Here is a 20,365-nt window from a genome sequence, read left to right as displayed (position 1 = left end):
GTTGCAGTTTGTTTGTTTTTATTTTAAAGTTTAAGCCATGACATCAGTTGCTTGGCTTGCAGCCATTTCACCTTTTAATAGACCCCACTGCAAGTAAACAGCACTTTTAGAACACAACGAGCTGTTTTATTGCACAAGATATCAGAACATGAAAATGGGGCCAAGACCACCAAAATTACCAAGCTTCTGGCTCACCGAAAGCACTCTGTTCCTGCAACAAATCAACCTACCAAATGTATCATCCAATGAACTGATGTCACTTTCAGCACCATTTCATCTCAAAGTGCTAACTATAGGGTCAAAAATGCTATTTACAAATTTATATGCTAATATTTACATTTAGAAAACTCAATTGTGACTTATGAAAATGGAAAAGTCATACACTATGCAAAACGCGGTTGATCTGAATGATTACTCAATGTCTAAACTCAAAATCACAAATCTCCAGTGGCCAGCCCCGAAACATGAAAAACATTTCTACATCATAATGGCAGTATTACAAAAAGGGTGACGTCTTTATGAAAGAACCACGCAATTCAGTTTAACCATCTCAACATAATTGATAGTTGTATTGCCAAAATTACCTAGGTAGTAGAGGTCTCCAAAAAAATGCAAGTCTTACAAACTTTGTTAAAAGTTGAATTCAAACAAAAAAAATAATTAAAATATTTTATAATTTATGCGTCAGGAAACACCATCTTCTGCATTTTGTTTTTAAACCGTCACTGCTAAAAAGTCCAACTTCTGCACCAACACAAAACAATTACATCTCAATTAACCGTCCATTATGCCTCAAAGGGTAGAAAGTGCCTGGTGTGCCGTTGATAAGATGTACTAGGTTTGTGCAGTGTTTTCATCCTTGCTGAAGGGCTGCGTTGAACCGGGTTTGACCCAGGAAAGACCAGACACGTGCATGCTTTTCATCTGATCTTCAGGCTTCCTCTACGCAAGAGAAAATGTAAAATTACCATGCATCTCACAATTCTAACGCAAGGCTGCACAATAAAATGGGAAATAGTATCACAACTTCTATAACTAGACCCTTAAAGCTTTTTACAAGGTTGGCAAGTATATAACATGAAAGGGGGCTCACAGTTTGAAGTTCATTTTAAAGGTGGACTGAGGGGCAAAAAGCTTTCTCACCAATAGCAGAGTAGAAAGAGAACATCGTAAAGATTTCACTAAAATTATGATTTTTTTTTTACCATAATAATATTCCACAACACCATAATTAATCAAAATATGACTTCAAGCCATAGATGTTAGGACATGACCAAACATTCGGCCTAAAGAGGCAAGTTTCATCGTAAAACATGTTGAGGCCAAGGGAAGGACTTAAATAACTTGGGAGGCCTAAGCACCAGAAGTCTGAAACCTGGATACATTTGGGTAAGGTACAACAACGGAGGAACCTATCCAAGATGATGTTTAATCTTTAATACATCTGTGAAAGGAGTGGGTTGGAATTGAGCACGAGAAGAGAAAGGAAGATGAAAATAAAAAGTCCAAGACTATTATTTGAACAGCGCTACTGAAAACAGAGCAAGAGGAACTGTTGTGGAGCAGATTTCTCTCAAATGAGAACTCAAATGGCACCAGGCCAAAAGATTACTGCATATAATAAAGTATTTGTGCAAGCTTTGTTTGAAATGCACACAAGCACTCGTTTTGCAACAGCATCCAATACAAATACAAAGCAGTCGTGGTCAAGAAGTGATAAGAGTTACGTTCAAGGATTGCACAGTGCATTTGTCATGGGGAACAGGTCAGCTGGCTGACATGTTAGCCAGGTACCCATGAACACAATGCTTTTCAATATACAATGTAGGAGATTGATTTACCTTTTGAGATAACATCTTCTCTCTGGCTTCTTCGTGTACTGCTGGATTCCAGGGTGAAAAGCTTTGGAAGAAACAGATACATTTTTTAAAATAAAATAATATTTAACTCTCACTTTGCACATGAAGGTCAGAATGTTTACCTGCTTTAAAATCAATGCTTCCTTGGTGGTATGAGATTCCACAAGCATTGACAGCCCTTAAGCAGCTTTACCAAGTGATCTTCTGACTTTTCTGCCTTAAAAAAAACTATTCCGTTCATCTGCAGACTTTCTAGCTGAAGTACAGGTCCACCACAGATTTTCTGACACCCTTGTTTCCAGAGACTTTCAGGGTTATCCGTTTTGTCAGACCAACAGTGGTCATGGCCTCAGGCAAGTCCTGGAACTGCCATCTTAGGCAGCTGAGGGACCGAGATACCAGCCTGCGAAGTTGGCCTCTGAAGTTGACTACGGGAACGGATCTGCTGGCTTCGGCCGGGACGGAGTTCCACAGCCCCACTGCAGGTAGTAAATTCAGCCCACGGAAGTCCTGATGAGGTTGAGATCCACTGCCTTCCCAGCCTATTCTTACCATTTGAATATTTAAGCTGTTACCAAGTTCCCACTTCATGGATTAATGATTTTTTTAAAAGAATGGTTCAATGGTGCCCGATTGTCACATGTACCGAAATACAGTTCAGCAAAATGTCTCCGTATACAAAAGCACAAATGATACTCAAGTGACTGACCAAATATAAAATTACTACTTGTAGACAATATCTAAATGATCTTTTACTTGTGACAATAACAAGCTGGCAGACAAACTTCTATACAGACTTGCAAAAAATAGGTTATGCACAAGAAACTTACTGATGGCAAGGTATCAATTAGTTTCAAAAAGACAAAAACTCACCTAATTGCATAAGGGTCATCCATTGTAGGTTGATCAAAAAGATGACTATTGCATAGTTTCACACTATCAATTACTTTGCCTTTGAATAAATGAATGTCTTTTTCATATCTGAAAAAGAAAGTACAACTTCAGACTGACTAGTTCAATGATATCTAATCAAGCATGTTTGAGAACAATTGAAAAATGCAGAAAGGCTGGGCTTAAAACTGCAGTGCTTGCTTTCAAATCTTTAATTCACATCTGTTTTATTTTAATTATCCTGTACATTCTTTAATGATTTTAGTGACGGCATGTGGTCAAGGAAAGAGCGTTGACGTCACGGCCCTCTTTCCACCACCACGCACAAGAAACAATTGTATGCAGAGAAGTGTGTTCACGATCAATTTCTAATCTTGTGATGTGGACTCAATAAGAAGGCATAAGATTTCTGTCAGAGCAATAACCTCAAATTATCAAATCATAAGACCTGCACAAAGTCACAACAGTGCAAATCAACACTGCAGGCCTATTTACACAACTTAGTGGTATTTAAGTGATGTGGCTAATAGATATTGACCCACACAAAATCCCATGATGTTTCAGAGCAACTTAAGGGATGAAAGACGGATCAATATTCCAAACACTTCAAATCAAATTCTCTATTTAAAAACTTGACCAGAATGCTGCCTGGATTAGGGGTATTAGCTGCAAGGAGAGGTTGGGCAAACTGGGATTGTTTTCTATGGAACGCCCGAGATGGAGGGGAAACCTGTATATCACCTTGGCGTGATATTTGACTCAGCACTGAAATTTGACAAACAAATCAATGCCATGGTAAAAGCTAGCTTCTTTCAGCTTCGGACGATAGCTAAAATAAAACAATTCCTCCAGTTTGATGACCTGGAAAAGATCATCCACACATTCATCTCCTCCCGCCTAGATGACTGCAACTCCCTTTACACTGGCATCAGCCAATCTTCCCTGTCCCGCCTACAACTGGTCCAAAACGCTGCAGCGAGACTCCTGACGGGCACCCGAAAAAGGGACCACATCACCCCGATCCTGGCCTCCCTCCACTGGCTCCCTGTGCGGTTCCGTATAAACTTCAAGATACTCCTCCATGTCTACAAAGCCCTCAATGGGCTTGCCCCCTCCTACATAAAAAGTCTTCTCACCCACCACTCCACCTCCAGGTCCCTCAGATCAGCCGACTTGGGGTTGCTGAATATCCCACGGTCTAGGCATAAGCTCAGGGGCGACCGCGCCTTTACGGTTGCAGCCCCTAGGCTGTGGAACAGCATCCCCTTTCCCATCAGAACTGCCCCCTCCATCGACTCTTTTAAGTCAAGACTAAAGACTTATCTATACTCCCAAGCCTTTCCTGACGTCCTCTGAGTGAGGGCTACACGTATGTCTGTTTTGTTGTGCTATTCTTATAACAAATGTAAAGCACTTTGGCCAACGAGAGTTGTTTTTTTAAATGTGCTATATAAATAAATGTGACTTGACTTGACTTGTATATAAAATGAAAGGCACAGAGAAGGTAGACTGTCACAACCCTTTTCCCAGGGAGGAAATGTCAAAGGTTAGAGGGCATAGCTCTGAGAGAGCCAAGTTTAAAAGGAGATGTGTAGCCAAAGCTGTTTTATTTATTTATTTTACACAGAGGGTGGTGGGTCCCCTAAAACACGTTGTCATGGGTGACGGTGGAGACAGATACGAGTGCCGTTTAAGAGGCTTTTAGATAAGCACATGCAGGGAATGGATCATGTGTAAGCAGATGAGATTAGTTTGGCTTGGCATCATGTTCCACACAGACATCGTGGGCCAAAGAGCCTATTCCTGTGCTAGTCTGTCCTTATGTTCTAAAATTGCAAGACAAACGTACTCATTTCCCTCCATCGTTTTTCAGATAACTTCTAAAATTGTAAATATTCAGCTCAAACATCAGTATTTTTGAAAGGTCACTTTAAACACAAAAAACTATCAATAATGGATTGGATTTTGCAAATGTTACCATTACTATGAATTTGGTAACAAACTCTGGATGTTCACATGTACAATAAAGCGGGGAAATTTAAAAAAACTACGGCCAGTAATTGCGTGCTACCCTAGTGACCTCCACTTTCTGATCATCTCCAGTATAACATTCAAATATTAGCACATTGAAAGACTTTAGGAATACCCGTAGGGCGTTATAGTGCCGCAACAAGAGTTGCTGCCTTGTAGCGCCGGGGACCCGGGTTTGGTGCAGACTGCGGGTACTGTCTGTACAGAGTTTGTACACTCTCCCCGTGACCATGTGGGTTTTCTCCAAGATCTTCAGTTTCCTCCCACAATCCAAAGATGCACAAGTATGTGGGTTACTTGGCTTGATGTATGTGTAAATTGTCCCTAGTGTGTGTAAGATCGTTGGTCGGTGCGGACTCAGTGGGCCGAAAGGCCTGTTTCCATGCTGTATCCCTAAACTAAACCCTCAAACTTAATATATTTAAGAAAGATCGTTTCGCTGAACACCTCCGCTCATTCTGTCTTAACCAAACTGATCTCGCTGAGTTTCTCCAGCATTGTGTCTACCCTCAAACTTAATGCTTTGTTGCATGAAGTGAGAGTAAGTTTAAAAAAAATGGTTAAATGACTATTTCTTGTTTACGTATTTCTCCAGCTCTACAGAAAACAACACTGCAAGATGATCAAATATTTCAAAATAACCAATTTTATCATCATTATTACAACTTAATTTGCATTTTTTAAATACCATCAAAATTGTGTTTTTTTTCACTATAACCAAGTATTCTTCACTCTAACTTGCTGTTTAACATGTGTGATGATCAATATTGTAAAGCACCCAAACCGATGCTCCACAGCAAATGACATTGTGAGAGGGGATATGTATGCCAGCAATTGTGAGATGCTGCCTGACCCGCTGAGTTACTCCAGCATTTTGTGTCTTTCTTTGGCATAAACCAACATCTGCAGTTAGTACTTTGTGGACAGCTGTCAAGTTAGCTGAGAGTGCCACCACTTTGCAACCAACTCCAAAAGCAAGATCGTTCGCTTCATTTGCTCTAGGAGTAGAATTAGGCCATTCAACCCATCAAGTCTACCCTGCCATTCAATCATGGCTGATCTATCTTTCCCTCTCAACCCCATTCTCCAGACCTCCCCGACACCCATACTAATCAAGAATCCATCAATCTCACCCTTAAAAAAAAATCCATTGATTTGGCCTCCACAACCTCCTGTGGTAAAAAACAAGATTCACCACCAGCTTTGTTCAAACAAAAAGTCAAACTGTTCTGCAATTAGGTCTATTTAAATTCAGGTGCAAAATTGGTTTTAAAGATAAGAGCAACTTTCAGTTTAGGTGGGTTACAAATATTGAAACTTACAGTACTGCAGCTTCAGGGTTTAAGGGATTAACCGTATCAATCTTGTAGAACACCCGGCGGGCATACATCAACACCTGCCAGATATGATTATGATTTCGCCTGTGGGATCCAAGTACATACAAAGGCATCAGGAAGGAATCACAATATATTCTGCATCATTTACATTTTATCATTATGCTACTTTCCCCCACTATCCCAAGATTCAAGAGTGTTTCCTTGTCATATGTTCCAACAATGGAACAATGAAATTCTTACATGCAGCAGCATAACTGGCTTGTAAACACAATACACATAAATTGTTAAAAAAAAACCCAATGCTAGTGGAAAAAAAATAAACAAAAGTCCACAGTGCAGCCAAGACTGTCCAGAATCTATAAAGTGGTTAGTGTGTTGCAGTGTTCAGTGTTGTTGGGAAGAAGCCACTCTTAAAACTGGAGGTCATGATTTTCCGACTCCGCTCCCTTCTTCCCGATGGTAGGAGTGAAATGAGAGCATAGCAAAGTTGGAATGGCTCTTTGACGATGCTGGCAGTCTTTGAGGCAGTGCCTCTTAAAGCTTCCTCCTAAGGTGAGGAGATGGACCAGGTGGTGTCCACCATTTTTTTGTAACCTTCGTTCCTTGGGATTCGAGAGGCAATAAATGATTAACAGAGCAGGTTCACCCTGGTTTGCAGCAACTGAGGTAGAGTTATTGAGGTAGTAATATTAGAGGTCAAGGTGCATTGAATTATGGCAATACCCACAGTGAGGCTGGCACCATAATTTCAAATGACAACTTTGGCATCATATAGTTTCAATAGGAGAATCTCCAAGTTCCCGTCAATGCTCCACCCCAGGCTATCTTGTTGCATTCTTTGCAGATGCAATCGAAACGAAAATTGTTACTCAATTCCATTTCTAACTTTTTGCACACTGTTCTCATTGTATTCTCAATGAGAAGTTTTGTTAAATAAGCTGTGAGTTTTTTTTTTTTTTTTTTTTTTATAAAAGGATTAGTTTACCAAGGTAGAATTAACGATAAAAGACTGCAATGTTAAATGTCTGCGGTTTTGTTTCATGGTTTGCCATTTATTAAATCCTGTCTCATTAGATTGTTTGCTGCCTCAATGTTGCACCCGTTTGCAAATTCTATAACAAAATCTATACCACACAGACCCCACTTAAATATTTTTTGCCACAGAATACAGGTTGCGATGTTGACTAAATTGGAGAAGGCAAAACATACTAACCTCCATTTTGTGAATGCTCTCTTTACATCTAATTCTCCTGTCGTTGGATCGACTAATGGATGGAAGACTGGTATATCAAATATCAAGCGCTAAAAGAATGCAGAACATTAAAATAGATGATCGATCCAAATACATTATTATTCAAGATATTTTAGAATTACAGCAATTCATTTTCACTGCTAGCAGAACATTGACAAAATCAAAATATAACACTGGTCTTTAATTTTGTTTTAGTTCAGAATGTTTTTTCTCAAGTCATTACTGGTGTTAGGCAAAAGGTAATTCTTGCTATTTTTGAAAAGACAAGCCAAATGCATCAATTTTCAGTTTCAGTATTACATAGAGCATATAACGTAGAACTGTACAGCACAGGAATGGGCCCTTCAACTCACAATGTTTGGGTCAAACATGATGGCAAGTTAAACTGATCTCATCTGTCTGCACATGATCTATATCCCTCTATTCCCTGGACTTCCATGCACCTATCCAAAGGCCACTCTAACGTCACTATGGTAACTGTTACCACCACAACCCTTGGTAATGTGTTCCACTCTTAAAAATAAACTTGCCCAACACATCTCCATGTTTTAAACTTACACCACACAATACAATAGACAATAGGTGCTGGAGCAGGCCATTTGGCCCTTCAAGCCAGCACCGCCATTCAATGTGATCATGTCTGATCATCCCCAATCAGTACCCCGTTCCTGCCTTCTTCCCATATCCCCTGACTCCGCTATTTTTAAGAGCCCTATCTAGCTCTCTCTTGAAACCTTACAATTAAATTATAATAATACCTGCATATTCACAATTATCCAATGCCTCTGTGGTCTCCCCCACCCCAGGTTATCAGTCACATTAATACTGACGAATTCTAATATGTGTTCATAAACAAATGCATTGGTTATAAGTTATATTTGACATATTTCAATGTCAACCAGGTTACAAGTTATAAGATTTTCAACAATGTTATCAAAACAAACTGGTGACTTTCCAAACTGATGAAGTGTCCCGTCCTGAACTGTCCATTCCCTCCATAGATGCAGCCTGACCTGCCAAGTTCCTCCAGCAGTTTGGCTTTTACTACGAGAGATTCATAGCAGGTCTGACAGCATCAAGACCTTACTTAAGTCCACGTTAGTTAGAATAATCTGACAGTTCTCAAATCAAGGGAACTGCCACCAAAAATGTCACAAGAGAACACACTCGGAGCAACACAAAAAATGGAGAGAGCAAGAAAGACAGAGACACAAGAAACAGTAGATGCTGAACATTTGACTAAAACGCAAACGGCTGGAGGAAGTCAGCGGGCTAGGTAGCATGTGTGGAGGGAAAGGAGCAAATCAGGACAGAACCTCAAGAAGGGCCTCAAGAACCTCAAGAACCCTCAAGAAGGGCCTCGACCCGAAACGTAATTTATTCTTTTTTTCCAGAGATGCTGTCTGACCAGCTAAGTTACTCCAGCTTTTTGTGTCTGTCTCTGTCCATTTCCCTCCATAGATGTTGTCTAACCCGTTGAAGTCCTCCAGCTTTGGGTGTTTTGACTACAAGAGTGAGGAAGCATCTTTGAACCAGTTCAGCTGTGATTTATTTGGGGAAATATGGCACTCATAAGTTGCTATTTTATTCCTCTATTTGGCAGACTGACAGCAAAGAAATAAATAGTGATAGAAAGCATTACATTATACTATTTAAATCAAAATTGGTTTTATCTTAAACAGTAAATATATCGACATTGTGCAAGTTGATAAATTAAACATATCGTAAAGGAATTAAGTTTGAACATCACTTACAGGACAATCGCCATCTGGATAGTTGTCAGGGATGTAAATCGTAAATTTAAAAACGCCATCCTGGTATAACCCATGTCTAATGAAAATCACTCCAAACCACACTGTGGGGGGAAAAGGGACAAAAATATTGTTCAAAACGAGGGAAAAACAAAGCAGAAAGAGTTCAACTAAAACTATTTTTAACCTTTTATAAGAATACTTACTTAATGCGGAGCCATAGGAAGGTTGTATGTACACACCAGGCAGTTTTTGCTTTACAACTAAGGTACTGCAAAATATTATAAATATCAGAATTGTCAAGTAGATATTATCAGATCAACAAGGTCAAATAACTATCCAAATGAATTAAGTTTCTAAAAAAAACTTGTAGCTATGACATATGCCCATTTCAATTTATGTAAAGATTTACATTTCAAAATGAAGATTACATATTCTATGAAGGGATAATTGAGAATTATACGTAGAATTGTGTAAATACAGCAATGTTTAATAAAATAGTTGTATTTTAGAATAGAATAGAATAGTTTCTTTATTGTCATTGTAACATGAACCATGTACAACGAAATTGTAAGTTGTTCGCCCGACAGTAAGTACACAGGGCACAAAACAACACGCACACATACACAAAAAACACGAATTACCTCATTTATTTCTGCAAATTTCATGGGAAAATAGTAATTTAAGACCAGTCATATACTACCATTAGGAATGAATTGAAAATAAAAATAATACTACTTACAATTCAGCAAGGAGTGAATATTCTAGGTAGAACGGACCATAAGAAGCATGTGTACCATTTGTTGACTGTGTAGATGTGATAGGAGATATCGGTTTAGTTACAGGAATGGCATTTTTTGGTATAGAGGGCAACTGTTTCTTGGTTGCTGAAGACCTTGGTGGACTCGTCTTCTGTTCACCAGATACACTTCTTTCTTCACTGTCAGATTTCTGTACAATACAAAGCCATTATCATGGGTAGATATTTTAGATTATGAAGTGTTCCACAATATTGTCAAGTGTTTAAAATAATGTTGTGGATGTAAACATTGTGTTTTTTTAATATAAAAGATCTCACACACTAGGCTAGTCAAAAGGGTAACAGGTCAAAGGATGCAAAGTCAAAGGCAAATTGGATCTTAAATGGTAAAAAGACAAGTGGTGGTTAACAAGATTGGCAGTATGCTTACCTTTCTAACCTTAGTTTGATTATGAAAGCAGGGAGGATATGTTCGAACTGCATACAGTGCTCCTTGGGTCAAAGCTAAGATAGCATATGCAATTCTGATTCACCACATTACTGGAGAGATGCGTTGGCGATGTGAAAAGGAGGGAAGTATTTAAAGTAATTGGTGTTGAAAAAGGAACTGCAGATGCTGGAGAATCAAAGGTAGACAAAATTGCTGGAGAAACTCAGCGGGTGCGGCAGCATCTACGGAGCGAAGGAAATAGGCAACGTTTCGGGCTGAAACCCTGCCCATTTCCTTCGCTCCATAGATGCTGCCGCACCCGCCGAGTTTCTCCAGCAATTTTGTCTACCTAAAGTAATTGGTGAACAGATTATTAGGAAGAAAACATTTTCACTCCGGGGGCTTGAAAAAGGTGATAGCAGATATTTAAAAATTATCAGGATGTACATTTGAAGGGCAGGGTCATAGGTCGAATGATGAAAGATGGTGTTAGGCTGCATAGCTACTTGCTTAACTAAACAACCTACTTGGTTACAGTGTAATCAGTAATCTGTCACTACTGTCAGCATTGTTCACCATCAGCAAATTATTGTTTACTATCAGTAAAAATACGAAAATTATTTTCACATGCAATATTTGTTAACGTAGAAACATTCTAGTCATTTAGAATATAAGTAGAGCGTTTTCCTAGATTGCATTCAAAAAAGATAGTAGATCTTAAACTTACTCAAGAGAATAAATAATTGCCTTTGACAAAAATTTTCATTACCTTTCGAGCAGAACTTGTAGACATGCTCCAGAAAGGGTTCATTACTTGCACCACGACCAAGCCAAACGTACACTTTAGCTTTTTCCTCAACTTTAAATCCTGGAAGAGAGTTAAAAAAAAATGTTCACTTGCTAGTGCTTGTACACAAGGTCCTTCCGTTTGATACTCTGGGTCCTAGTTCATTATGTGTCTCTTTTTCTTAATTGTCCACCTTACACTTACCAGGATTAAATTCCATCAGCTATGTCCACCTCATCACTATTTTTGTGTTATCTGGAAACGTATCACCTCAATCCTCATCATTTTAGCTATAATCAAACAGCAGGGATCCCAGCTGATCCCTGTGGTACACTACTGGTCATGGGTTTCACTCACCAAGACAGTCATCTACCATTTACCTCAGCCTCATTAAGCAGCCAATTTTGGATCCAATTTCCAACTCGCCTCCCATGTCAGAAGGAAATATGCAATTAGTACAAGTAAATATCAAGCCCTCGTATGCAGGCCCCCTGTTTATTTAGATGAGGGGATATTAATGTTGAATATTTTTTTACATTTAATAATTTTGCTCAATGATTAACAATCTCGATGTTTACAAAGTTGGAACAACCTGTTCAGTTTTTGGAAGGAGTGAATTTCCACATTTGTGCTGAAATACTTTTTGGCATCACTTCAAAACCATCCCCCTCAAACTTTCAAAACGTTCTGTGTAGGAAGGAACTGCAGGTGCTGGTTTAAATCGAAGATAGACATAAAATGCTAGATTAACTCAGCGGGACAGGCATTTTCAGCATTTCGGGAGGAGACTTTTCCAGGCCAGAGTCAAAACACCAGCTTGGATAGAGTTTAGTGTTGGACTAGAATTGAAAGCCTCCAACTTTCTAGTTCAGGTAACATTACCATTGGCTCGGGTTCAATGTAGACCACATAACCAGCAGCAAGCAGCTGGGAGAAACTAGCAGAGAGCTCCCAGCAGAATTAAAATTATTAACTCCACTTCGAGTTTGGAAAGGCGAGGAGGTGGTAAAATACAGTATGCACGCAAATTAGAAAAAGGCTGTACCACTGACATGGGAAATATCACCATGGAAACTTGGTACGGGTATTTGCACTTACAAATGTTAGGCTAAGCTGGCGATAAACAACAATGATATCCCACAAACAGCAGGGACAACAAATAAAAATCACAGGTGCAGGAATATGAAGCAAAAAAACAAATACCGGAAGAACTCAGCCAATCAAGCAGCATTTCTGGTGGGTGGAGGAGTTAATGTTTCAGATCAAAGAGTTTTCATTGAACACTGCTTTGGTGTAAAAAAGCGGAACCATGAAATAAATGCAAGTATTAGAGAAATGCATCCTGCCTGGAGCTATCGTGCAGTTAGGAAGAAGTTCACTCTCTGGAAACACAACCCATGTGCAAAGAACACTGCAGAAAGTTACTTAGGAAGCAAATGTTTTGACGTGTTCTGGCAGCCGGTGACATTCACTGCTAAGTCAGGCAGCCAGTGCCGTAATCATCTGGCAGCCTGAATAGATAACTATTTCGACTTGGAAACAGAAGCTGGTAACTAAATTAAACCAGATTTCTTTTCCATTAAAGATTTTATGACAAAAACTTTAAAGGTTCTTTTTCAAGTAATTCATGATCCTTCAGAATTTGGCTCAGGTATTTTTAGCTTTAATTTCTTCTAGCTGTTTATAATTAAATTAAAAACAGTAAATGCTGGAAACATTCAACAGGTCATGATGCTGCCTGACCCGATTACTTTTTCAGCATTTAATTTTTATTCCAGATTTCTAATTTGCTATAACGATTACATTTGTGTTTGTTCGACACGACAGGAGCAGTGAAAAATTAAACCCTTCTGACCCCCTCCCACCACTGAAAAAAAAATGATTCAAATAGTTGCGTAAGAGCTACTAGGATTGCAGAAGGAGCAGATTCAATGTCAGTGCTACGGAAGAGCCCCTGGTATTAATCTGCTCTGCTGTCATGGTTGAACCACATAACCCACTTAGTTTTGCTCGATTTTTAATTTATTCCTCCATCTCTGTTGTGCTTTTAACATTACGCGCCTACTCTTGACCAACTATCATTTCCATACATGCTTTATTACAACAGAAGAGGCTTGGTATGGTATTGGCTTGATATAAATGTAAAATTGACCCTAGTTTGTGTAGGATAAAGATAATGCGTGGGGATCGGTGGTCGGTGCTGACTCAGTGGGCCGAAGTGCCTGTATCTCTAAATTAAACTATAGTGAGCTTTGTAGTTTCAACCATATTTTATTTAATCACTGCTGCTACTCTATAACAGGGCATTGATATTTATTGTTTTGCTATCATTTTCAGGCTGTGCATTTGTTTATGAATGTCCAATCGAAGCCCATATCCCACTTCTGATAAAACGTCCCATAGCCAAATCTATGACTTTCTCCGCAAATACCTCCCAATCCAAATTGACCCAACGGCAGAGCTGCTGCCTTGCAGTGCTAGAGACCAGGATTCGTTCCTGAGTACAGCTGCTGTCTGTACAAAGCTTGCATGGTCTCGCTGTGACTGCGTGGGTTTTCACAGGGTGCTTCGGTTTCTTCCCACATTCAAAAGACGTACAGTTTGTACAAGAAGGAACTGTAGATGTTGGTTTAAACTGAAGATAGACACACAAAGCTGGAATAACTCAGTGGGACAGGCAGCATCTCTGGAGAAAAGGAATGGGTGACCTTTCGGTCGCCCTGAAACTTCACACACTCCTTCTCTCCACAGATGCCGCCTGTCCCGCTGAGTTACTCCAGCTTTTTGTGTCTACATACAGTTTGTAGGTAAATTGATGCCTGTAAATTGTCCCTTGGGTATAGGATAGAAATAGCGTATGGGTGATTGCTGGTTGGTACAGACTCAGTGGGCCGAAGGGCCTTTTTCCTCACTGTATATTTAAACTAAACTATTACAGTCTTTCCGTGATTTAGATTTCCAACACCTACAGCATTTGTTCTTGCAACACCCGCACTGGTACAATTTTATTAAAAAGGAATGAAATGTCAGATTGAAAAATAAAGTACATCAAGAACTGGGGCACATCACTGCCTTGGAGTTTGCAGATAGTTTCTTTTCATTGCAATATCCTGTAGCAAAGCCTTAGCATTGAATCAATCCCAGCTGGTGTCATGTGTCCCACATGCATGAAGTTGGATCAAAACATATGCACACGCGCCTAACATTTTGTTCACATGGATACTTCCTGTTTTCAGAACATATTGTCCCACTGCTACATCTGTTAACGCTGGAATTGACATATAATGGGAAACCTGGATACCAAATTGAACTCAAAAGAACATGGGAGACACGAGACCAAAGATGCTGGAATCTTGAATTTAAAAAAGTCCTGGAGGAATGCAACAGGCCAGGCAGTATCTGTGCAGGGAGATGGACTGGCGACGTTTTGGGTCAGGACCCTTCTTCGGGCAGATGGAGTAGAGAGGAAAAAGCTGGTAAAGGCACAAGGAAAGGGGTAGGGCAAGAACTGGCAAGTGATACGGGGAGAAGGAGGTGGCGATAATCTCCATCCATATATGCCAAAGACTGGACGTAAAGTGAGACAGAAGGGTGCACAAGCATTCTGAGAGTGAAATGTAAAACCAGAGGGAGGGTTAGAGGGTTGTAGAGAGCAAATAAAAAAGAAAAAAGAGGACTTGGAGCAGGAAGGGGTGGGAGATAAATGGATGGAGGAGGGGAAAAGAACTGGGTGAGGGGGGTCAACAGAGGGAGTGCAAATAAAGTTATGCATCTTGAATTTGCTGTGTAACTGGGTAGATCAGAAGAATGCAGGAGTCTTGAACTCTATGTCCAGAAGCGTCAGTAGAGGCAGAAACTTCTGCATTGTAAACTTTCCTACATTCTTGTGTCACAATCCACAGACTAAAGGTTCACTCAGTCAAGACCACATTGCAGCTGGAGTGCAAAGGCTCCCCCACATAAAACAAATTCACACACACATGGTATGTTCTACTTTAACTGTAGTAGTAGCTACTGTCACGTTATAAGGCAGTTAGTTCTGCTTCACAATATTACCCAGGTGCAGATGGCTGCCATTTGGCCTATCAAACTGTGCGTGCTTCTATTAAAACAACCCCACCAGATTCATTCTCCCACCCTTGCAAAGCCCTGTAAATTATTCTCAAATGCTTTTCCAATTTGCATTCAAAAACACCAACAAACAGGGGATAAATTCTAAATTAAGACAAGTTAAAAGTGTTTTCACTTACATGCCTTTGTCCTGTTTTCATACCTTACACTTCCTTATCTATTTACCGCACATTCCCCTAACATCAGTCTGAAGAAGGGTCACGACCCAAAATGTCATCCATTCCTTCTCTCCAGAGATGCTGCCTGTCCCACTGAGTACATTTTGTGTCTATCTTCGGTTTAAACCAGCATCTGCAGTTCCTTCCTACAAAATATTAATTAACTAACAGCTGCCCAAGAATACTTTGCAAATTTTTCAATTGCAGTATGGTCAGCAATGTGTGCACACTGAAGAACATGAAAGAGAAGGTAACTTGTTTAGAAATCTAAATACTGTACTACTTTTAAAGAAAACGTTCAGAATAAACAAAAAAATACAACACAGGTACTCCTCAACTTACGATGGAGTTACATTCCGATAAACCCATCATAAATCGAAAATATCGCAAGTCCAAAATGCATTTATTACACCTAACCGATCAAACATTCTCTATCTTTGGATAAGGCTCGAGAATAGTGGGAGAAGGCACTGGGGTGTACAGAGGTTTTCTGGTGCACGTCGCAGGGTCTGAAGCCCTCGGCCGGCTTTGAGTGCCGCTCAAAACTTGGTTGATTGCCTGCGATTTTAACTTCTGCTTGCTATTGACTAGTTTTGTACTGCAATTGGGTATTTTGTACTTCAGGCTGCTGTTGGTCTCGAGCTGCTTGACCTTCCCCTCCCGTTGAGCTGGGGCTTGGGCCATTGACGTCCTTCCCATCGGCAGGCACCAGCTGAGGTGCTCTAGGTTCTGGCTCCACTCTTTGCTCTTCCTTGCCATTTGCCTGCACGGGCAGAAAGTTGTTGGATTTTGTTGCAGGGTCCGGCTGCTATGATTTGCTGCTATCGTATACCAGATTCACGGCGGCTCCCTTTCACCGTGCGTTTTGCAGAAGACACTCGCCTTTCAGGGACTCTTTAGTTCTTTATTTTTTCTTTTTCTTGGCCGACCGGATTTGCTGCAGCTCTTGAAGCCACTGCAACTCCTGTTTTAGGATATCGTACCGCATATCGCTAGCCCGGGAAAAATATCAAAGTTCGAAGTACCGTTTCTACTGAATGTATATCGCTTTTGCACCATCGTAAAGTTGTAAAATATTGTAATTCAAGGAGCATCTGTAGATACCCATTCAGCCTCCAGTCTCCTAAAGTACTATTCAACTGGTGCCATCAGTTCCCTACTGAACATATTAAACACTGTCCAAGTAGTTTGATATCTTCAGAACTCAGTGCTTCAATTTATTTACCAATCACCTATCTTCATACATTAATAAGTTTAGACACATTGCTTTTTGTACTATCATCCACGTTGCTTAAAAATCTCATTAATAGCCTTGATAGTCTTCATTGCTGGTCTGCTGTCCACTACTTTTCAAAAATCTTCTGGTACAAACTATACTTTGTCTGAGGAAGTCGGAAGAAGGGTCTCAACCCAAAACGTCATCCATTCCTTCTATCCAGATATGCTGCCTGTCCCGCTGAGTTACTCCAGCATTTTGTGTCTATCTTCTTTACAACTCCATGTTGGCTTTCTTCGACCAAGTGTTCAGGTAATTATAGGCATTAATAATTTCCTCACAATGCAGATTAGGCTTTGCTTCATTATTTCCTGGATTCATTCCCTCGCCTTTCTCAAACACTGTATTGACAACTTGCCAATGTAAAATTACAATTCCCAAATAATTACATTGTTTGGGCTCTGCAATCTTTAAAACCACAAGATTTCATCAATTGGTTCCAAGAAACCCAATTATTTACTTCATTACTGTTGAATTGCTTAATTAATTTTGGCATGTCCATATTTCTGATTCAAATTAGCAATCATGCGATTCTCCCTATGTCCAACTCCAAATATTGAAACACTCAACATATCCACCATTACTTTTCCCATTTACTTGCTGATTATATGAAACATGTGCATTGACTTTGCTAAATTTGACCTTTCCATTTTATTCTTCATTTACTTTTGTGCGTTCGTTAGCTATTCAGTGATATCTTGTAGTATTGCATCCAAGAGAATGGAACTGGTTCTGTATTATGCATTACATTTCTTGAACATGCTCCAGTGTACCCACAGGCAGTCTCGGACTCTTGTGGTGAACTCACCTCCACCCACTTCTAGACTCTCTTTAACCATTTTGTTTAGCGGTGAAGGGGTGAAATGGAAGAGTCGATGAGAAGGTGGGGACAAAAGGTTATAAGAAAAAATAGTAGCGATGAATGGGATTGCACTGTGAAGCAAACTAGACTTGGTAAGATGAAATGGTTTCTGTTGTCACAAAATTATTAAGTATAATACAAAATAAATGTAGTTATATAGAGCGATAAACCCGAGTACTAGGAGGGGAATGATTTTGGCCAAGCATATACAAAATGGAAATAAAAGCAATTCCTATCTTGACCTCATATGGACAGTGATTTAAAATCATTAGCAAATATTGCATTTACTTGCTAAAGTTGTGGAAAAATAAAGCCAACAAAAAATATTCATCCAAAATCGTAATCATGGCCTGTGAGTGCACGAGAAGGGAACTGACAATTTCCTGCGATTGATTGATCATTATTAGCAGTGGATTGGAGAGAAACATGTGGGTTCACTCACTACTGCTGAATGCACTGCGATCGGTCAAGATACATGCACTTGCAATGGTTTGCTCAAACAGTTTTTTTTCTGACAGGGGTCTTTCAATTTCAATTTTTTTGTAATGGAATGATATTGAACATATAGCTGTGTCATCATATCTTTTCGTTTATACAACCATCAGAATAGGTAAGGAAATTCTCAAGAAACAAGCACTGCAAAAATATTCAAGTCTAGTGCTGAATTGGGCAATTTCTCAAGGTGCAGGACAACTCTGCACAGTAACAGGGAATGTGCAATTGTCAAGCCCTCAAGGCCAAGAAGTAGTTTCTAGATTCTAGATTTAACAAATTCTAGATTTAAGCAAAACCCCATGTCAAAAAAAATTTCAAAGATAGAAAGCAGAGAAGGCTTTCTTTCTGTCTTTGTCACAATTTTAATTGTGCCCGACTTGGATTATGTTTGACTATGCAAGATTAATGCTGATCTTACTAGTTAATACATGAACTTTCACCAATACTTATCCTGTTATATATGAGAAGTTTGTCGATAGTAGTGGAATACATTTGGATGTGGTTAAAACATTAGATGGAATCTTGGACTTCATGAATTGAAGCACAGATTTCAAGAGCAAGAAAGACACAATGAGCCTTTAGATACAAAAAAAAATGCTTGATCTTGTTCAGTCACAACCGCAGTATTATATCCAGTTCTGGGCATCAAATTTTGGGAAAGAAACAAAAACTTTTCAAAATGGCACAAAGATTTAGTAAAATAATGCTGCAAACAAGGGAATTCATTCACTTGGGAAATTTGGAGAAACCAAGGTTGGATTTCGGCCCGAAACGTTGCCCATTTCCTGCGCTCCATAGATGCTGCTGCACCCGCTGAGTTTCTCCAGCATTTTTGTCTACCTCAGAACAAAGGAAGTTTGGATGCCAAGTGAGAAAGATATTTAAAAATCATTAAGGGTATAGATGGATTAGTCCAGCGGTCAAGAACTAGAATCACAGAATCACACTATATTCGCCAAGTATGTTTTGCAACATATGAGGAATTTCATTTGCCAGGTCAGTCATACAATTGAAAGTAACAAATCACTCAAAAACACATTTTAACATGAACATCCACCACAGTAACTCCGACACATTCCTCACTGTGATGGAAGGCGAAATAAAGTTCAAGTCCTTAGGATACAGATAAAAGAACCAGAGTCACAAGGAAATAAAATTATTTTCAATGAACGTGGCAAGTATTTAGGGTCTGGAATATATTGCTTTAAGAGTAGCAGTGGGGACAGATTCAATTGTAGCATTCATCAGGGAACAAGACATGTGAAAGGAAAGAATCAGCAGTACTGTGGAATGCAAGACCAGTTAGACTGCTGCATACTTGACAGTTGAATAGCATCCTTCAGTGATAAAACCATTGCATAATTATAAACTGTTAAAAAAAAAATCCATGAACAATCTAGCTTTGAAGTCCCAAAGCATGCAAAATACTGGTATGTTGGTGTTGCGATCGTATTGGGTAGCAAAAATTGGAGTGACTAACACGCAATTTCATGAATAAGTTTGCAGCAAGTCTCAACTATTCTATCACGTAAATAAATCCTTACTTCTAGGGATTCATTTGCTTTGTCTCAATACATTCTGAAAGCAAGACAGGCATTTACCCCGAGATGCAGTAAATTAAAAAAATAAATTGTAGGTGCTGAAAATCTGAAATAAGAAACCGAAAAAAAGCTGAAGATACTCAGCAGGTCAAGCAGCGACTGAGTAAATAGAACAGAATTAATGGTTCTGGTCAATTCGCTTTTTTTCATACTGCAAATGTACAATGAAAGATTGTTGTCCAGTATTCTCTGCTTGATTTAAGAACCATAGCATCATTTAAGAATAGAAACAAGGAATTGCAGATGCTGGTTTACAAAAGAAAAGTCAAAAGTGCTGGAGAAACTCAGGTCAGGCAGCATATTTGGGAAACATGGATAGGCAACAATTCAGGTCAAGACCTTTCACACTGAAGAAGAGAATCCAACCCGAAACATCATTGGTGGCCTTAAGGTCATAAGTGATAGGAGCATAATTAGGTAATTCGGCCCATCAAGTCTACTCCGTCATTCAACCATGGCTGATCCACCCCTCCCTCCCAACCCCATTCTCCTGCCTTCTCCCCATAACCCCCGACACCGTATTAATCAAGAATTTATTTATCCCCGCCTTAAAAATATCCATTGTCTTGGACTCCACAGCCTTCTGTGGCTAATAATTCCAGATTCACCACCCTCTGACTAAATAAATTCCTCCTCATCTCCTTCCTAAAGGAAAGTCCTTTTAATTCTGAGGCTATAACCTCTAGCCCTAGACTCTCCCACTAGTGGAAACATGCTCTCCACATCCACTCTATCCAAGGCTTT

The 20,365-nt window shown here is 39.5% G+C and overlaps 1 protein-coding gene across 1 annotated transcript in view; it reads right to left on the bottom strand.

Moving 5' to 3' along the window:
- Window positions 1-20,365, bottom strand: part of LOC116982838 (AKT interacting protein) — a 32,284-nt gene continuing 11,919 nt past the window's right edge. The window contains exons 2-10 of the mRNA XM_033036329.1: window positions 11,081-11,179; window positions 9,864-10,072; window positions 9,328-9,392; window positions 9,125-9,225; window positions 7,332-7,420; window positions 6,104-6,202; window positions 2,733-2,840; window positions 1,842-1,902; window positions 1-942 (exon numbers count right to left, since the gene is read on the bottom strand). Coding sequence (XP_032892220.1) covers window positions 835-942; window positions 1,842-1,902; window positions 2,733-2,840; window positions 6,104-6,202; window positions 7,332-7,420; window positions 9,125-9,225; window positions 9,328-9,392; window positions 9,864-10,072; window positions 11,081-11,122 — 882 coding nt within the window. The 5' untranslated portion in view covers window positions 11,123-11,179 and the 3' untranslated portion in view covers window positions 1-834. The remainder of the gene's footprint in view (window positions 943-1,841; window positions 1,903-2,732; window positions 2,841-6,103; window positions 6,203-7,331; window positions 7,421-9,124; window positions 9,226-9,327; window positions 9,393-9,863; window positions 10,073-11,080; window positions 11,180-20,365) is intronic.

Source organism: Amblyraja radiata, chromosome 17 (genome assembly GCF_010909765.2).
Source record: "Amblyraja radiata isolate CabotCenter1 chromosome 17, sAmbRad1.1.pri, whole genome shotgun sequence".
In the NCBI taxonomy this organism is placed as follows: Eukaryota; Metazoa; Chordata; class Chondrichthyes; order Rajiformes; family Rajidae; genus Amblyraja; species Amblyraja radiata.
This window is presented reverse-complemented; position numbering and strand designations above follow the sequence as displayed.